Source organism: Dendronephthya gigantea, unplaced genomic scaffold, assembly GCF_004324835.1.
Source record: "Dendronephthya gigantea isolate DGI-Jeju-01 unplaced genomic scaffold, DenGig_1.0 000070F, whole genome shotgun sequence".
Lineage (NCBI taxonomy): Eukaryota > Metazoa > Cnidaria > Anthozoa > Malacalcyonacea > Nephtheidae > Dendronephthya > Dendronephthya gigantea.
This window is the reverse complement of record NW_021163080.1, coordinates 1,130,904-1,136,090: the sequence shown is the minus strand read 5'-3', so window position 1 is coordinate 1,136,090 and position 5,187 is coordinate 1,130,904. Positions and strand designations below refer to the sequence as shown.

General features: G+C 35.1%; 1 protein-coding gene across 1 annotated transcript; it reads right to left on the bottom strand.

The window, feature by feature from the left end:
* Positions 1–2,815: 2,815 nt before the first annotated feature.
* LOC114531341 (neuromedin-U receptor 2-like) lies at positions 2,816–3,978 on the bottom strand. The gene has a single exon (XM_028552975.1). It carries the CDS (start codon positions 3,947–3,949, stop codon positions 2,966–2,968), a length of 984 nt encoding a protein of 327 aa, XP_028408776.1. The 5' UTR covers positions 3,950–3,978; the 3' UTR covers positions 2,816–2,965.
* Positions 3,979–5,187: the final 1,209 nt, after the last annotated feature.

The window sequence follows — 5,187 nt, the reverse complement described above, 5'->3', positions numbered from 1 at the left end:
ACATTAAAATAGTGTTCCTAAATTTGCTATATGGAACCAAAAGGCAAAGCGTTGCAAGGTCAAGGAATAAAATTGCAATGTGTTTATAGTTAATAAAATCACTATGATGTGAAGTGCAAAGTTCGAGCAAATCACTTGTTCAAGTCTTTTCCATTCAGTAACTATACTCGAGAATTCGTAATGATTATGAATTCAATGTTGTAAATGCTTAGCAACAGCTGACGTTGTGGTACGAAATTTCAGGATAATCCTATTTTCTTCCGGTAAATTTTAACTTATCTATTGGATAGCTATCCACTTCACTATCCACGCTTCGTGCAACGCGTTTTTATCCAACGGATAACTATCCACTGGATAGCAGATTTATCCGTTTGATAGGACTTATCCGTTGGATAAGTTATCCATCTTTCGAACAACCGGCCCCAGGCGTATAGCCTCTAGGTATACTGATAGAAGAAGAGGATAGATTTTAATTTATTTATTGATCACATTTGGATATTCATGCATTAGGATTTTCCTGAATTGCTTTTCAATGTGAGAATTCGATCGTAGCGGATCCCCTTGACCAGTCACAATGATTGAAAAGAAAATTGAGCAAAAATCGATCGTAAAATATATATTAGATGTTAATTTCTAAAGAGTGTTCGAAATGCTAAAAAAACGTTATCAGATCGTAAGAATTCAGTGTTTGTATTTGTCAACCTTAGATGCCTCAGGAGTAAAATTACATTGCAGGTTGGCATGTTGCTAGGAAAGTTGCACAGTGTAACATCGCCGTAGAAATGTGGACGTTAAGCTATTTATTTACCTATTTTTTATAATATATATGGCCATATCTATAATTTGTAATACTATGTGGCAATATTTTTAACAAAAAGTACATAATGGAAATCCAAATGCATCCAAATTATATGGCATGCACATATTTTCGAAATAATTTTATATAACTTATAAAGTTCATGCATGCATCCATCATCATGCATTGAAAGACAATTTACTCCAGAGTTATAGTAATAATAGATTTTATTTACCGTCTTTGGCAAAAGAATTACAACGGTATCACAAAATTATAATATTAGAATTTACATCAGTATAAATATAAAGATATGTAAAATTGTATAAAAATCTTCATTAACTATATTTATAAAGAGAAAACTATACTTCCTAAAATATACATGCAAATATGACAATTTTAGTTATTATTATATAGTTATTATACTATATTTCAACCATGCAGGCAGCTCTCGCTATAAAAGATTGTGTTATCTGTAGATGAAAAAGGCGCTAAAAGTGGGTTACAATTTGCATGTTCTTATATTATATTCATTTACTTTAAATTCTACAAATCAGTCTCTTGCATGCATGGGTGATTTTCTGAAATTAATTTGTTTTCATACTCTTTCTTTACTTGTTAAATAATTTCTTCTTGGTGCAAGTGACTCGATTTTGTTTTTTGGTAAGATAATGATATCGAATTAAATCATATTCCAGTATATATAGGTCTTATCTTTGTGCAATATAGGTAGTCCTATATCACTCGAAAGATACAAGCCCTCGTGTGATTCCCATTTAAGATCGTTTTTCATGGTAACTCCAAAAATTTTTAATTTTATTACTCTTTCAATCGTTTCATTTCGCATGCTCATACTTTGGGGAGCTAAGTTTGATCTCGTAAAACCTGATATTTATCTGCATTTTATATTTTGAACAGCACATTCTTCCAATAAATGTAATACTTCCTGCATTTTACTGTTTAATCCAGTAGGTATGAGTTCATATAGCAATAAACATCAGTATATTCACATTGTTTAAAAGTCCACTTGGAATACAATCTTCCATATATCATCCTATATATAATTAATATATAAATGTTAAATAGCTAAGAGAGATAACTGCCCCCTGAGGAAAACCAGCTGGTGCTGCTTCCACTCTGGACAGAACATTTAGGACTTTAGCTTTCCGTGTTCGGTTGGTCAGAAAACTCTGACACCATAACCAAAAAGACATATTAATCCCATACATCCCAGTTTTGTTAAAATAATATCATGATCTACGAGATCGATTATTCAGCGATAATCGTGCGATATTCATGCACCTCGCCTTCAGCGAATAATTGTTGAATAATCGATATCAGAGTTTTCAAAATTGAGTTTTAGTAGTTGCAAGCTCGGATCCAACCAACATATTTCACGGTACAGCACTGAGCGCGCGGGGATGCTTGGGGAAGCGCTCAGTGCTGTACCGCGAAATACTGCCAAGAGCCTGGGAACGAGGCTGGGCTGGCGATAAGCAAAAAACTGAATGTGTCATTGCATGATTATTCGCAACAATTCAGTTGATGTCAATTTATGGTTGCTTTCGATTATATAAAGAAACAGCACGCCCTGTAATTGATGTGATTTTTTTCGCGTCATAAACTGCCGCAATATATGAGGCCTACTCCATTACATTTCTTTTCATTTTTTATTCGTTTACTTTTGTGCAATATACAACAAAGTTATAGCCCTACATGGCCAACAAAGACAACTAATCGGGTACCAGATATTTTATGTCAGAAATCTTGGTTTGTAGAATAAAACATTTAAATTGTACAAAGTTACTTTCAGTCGCCATCCAGCAACAGAGCAATTCAATATTCGAAATCGAAAAAACTTTAAAATTTTTACTACGACGTATATAGCTACTTGGCTAGGCTACCTATATGAAACAATTGTCAGCCGACATTTCTTCGTCCCATTCATGTTTTTAGAACAAATTTTGGTATATATATTTACATATTTAACAAATTTTAGGAGAAAGCGTGAAGTATGTCCATGCTTGAAAGCCTAAGCGTACGTGGTTATACACCCAAAAAACTTCCTAAATTTTTTTCAACAATGAACAATTTTATGCCGTATATGCTGGCAACAAACAATTTCTAGTTCGAGTAACATCCTCCTATGCTTGTTTTTGATAATTCTCTTAGTTACCTATACATACTTCTGAGAACGACTGTCGCTGCTTTTCTTAACGCTGCGCTGCCCCAGAAAAAGATAACAGAATTGGCAATAGAATTACACATTAAAAACAGCAAACACCATCGTGAAGCAATAGAAAATGTTACGTCTTCAAGACTATTCGGCATGGCACCGAAAACAATCAGCGTTGGCATGTAACACATCAAATAACTAAGGGCAATAAGGAAGCAGGACTTTGCTAATTTTAGTTGTTTTAGAAAGTACAGCTTGGCCTTTAGACTTTTTCTTCGATCATCGTTTTCTTGACCTTCCTTATTTGAATTGACGTGTATCTGTCCTTCACATTGTCTCATCTTTGAACGCACCGCAACGAAAGCGATCACCGTGTATACGAATACTGTATTCAGAACGAGCGATGTAATGCTGAATGTTGCGAAAAATTGAAATGCATCGTGGACAAAAACATCTAGCACCAACACTAATGTGGAAATCGACCAAAAACAAAGCAAGACCATCAAAAGTTTATCCTTTGTAACTTTTGTGCGATGAAAGAATGGATGAACGACGCCCAGATATCGTTCTGTGCTGATAGTTGAAACAATTGATTGGGAGAGCACGCTTGTAAACATGAATAATCTTGATTGGACGTGAGTTATCCAACACTGTGGAATACCCATCAAATCAGTTGCCAATGATAACGTTAGTGATGGGTAGCAGAAGATTCCTGTTCCGGCGTCCACCATGGAAAGAATCATGACGAGGTATAAGGAGTCCTTTTCCTTCAGAGGAGGGGTTCGCCAGAATGTCAGCACGACCAACGAATTTAGGCATATCGTTGCTACCGAGATGATTGCGCTAAGTATACAAGCAGTAAGGTGGATCGAAAATGCCAGGTTCGAGGGAAACGATACCATTAATCGATGGTCGTCGGAGTTGAGGTGACACGTAACTAAATGCTGAACATGATTCGCTGTGTCCTCTGAAGAGTTCATGCTTGCTCCAGAAAGTCCTCTTGCATGTTGATGGCTTTATATATATATACAAGAAGTGCAATATAATTATACTGCAAATTTCGTTACTTTAAAACAATCTCGTATATTGCCCGTTCGCGGTGAAATGCAATTTAGTTAATAAACCTTCCTTACTTTATCCCGACGAGTCTTTTAAAAGAATTATGCGATTTCCGATATTGAAACATTGAATAGCCTAAGGCATAGTGTAGGCTCACGAAAATACTATCCAGCCCAGTAAAAAGCATATAGATGTAAAGAGACTGAAGCGTTTTCCGTTTAACTATGCAATGTTGTTTTCGACGCCTGAATGACTCCTTATTTAATGCGGACAGAAATCCGCTTATATATATCGTACGGTTTCAATGTAAATTTTGCACCGAAACTGATGCGATTATATACTGCAGGACTTAAACGTTTTTATTGATATTGCAATTATGCGAATGGCAAAATGACTCGATAGCTATTTTATCAGCAATTAATCAGTCGATAGCAATTTCACCAGAAGATTTCTTAATATAATATGTCTTTCGAAAATCTTACTCTTGTTGTTTATTAGAATCGTGATTTCATTGTTACACTGTTACAATACTGTAGCCGGTTGTATGAAAGCCGGATAGCGCTATCCATGCACCGGATATATAGTTTTTTCAATCGCTTTAAAATCGCCCGTTGTTGGGTATAACTTTGATTAAATCTTAGTATTCCTAAATCAAGGATCCTCTTTAAGAATTGTTGGTCTCAAAGATGAAATTTTATCACTTTTCGAGCATTTATTAGAAGCGTTGAAAAGATTACTATCCGGTGGATAGCGATATCCAGCCTTTGTACAACCGGCCCCGTGCAGGTCCGGATTGTGAAGTGATATATTGCATAAATTTTATACATCAATTAATTTGCCCTAATGGCTAATGAATTTTTACGTATCTACGTAGTGCATGCATCGTGTTCATCAGCATTATAGCTATAATTATTGAGGATGTGTAAAAAAGGCAAACACTAAATCAGTATTAACGAATAATTGCTTTCTTTTCGATCACAAAAGATCGAATATTCATGAGAATATTAAAGTATAGTTGCGTTTCTTTTATACACCCTGTATGTATAGGTTAATGCATCAAAGTGTTAATTGGTTCGAGTTATATTTTGTGCATGTTCGGATATCTCTTTCAAATGCTATATAAATGCCCTACATGCGCATGTATAACTTATACAAGTGC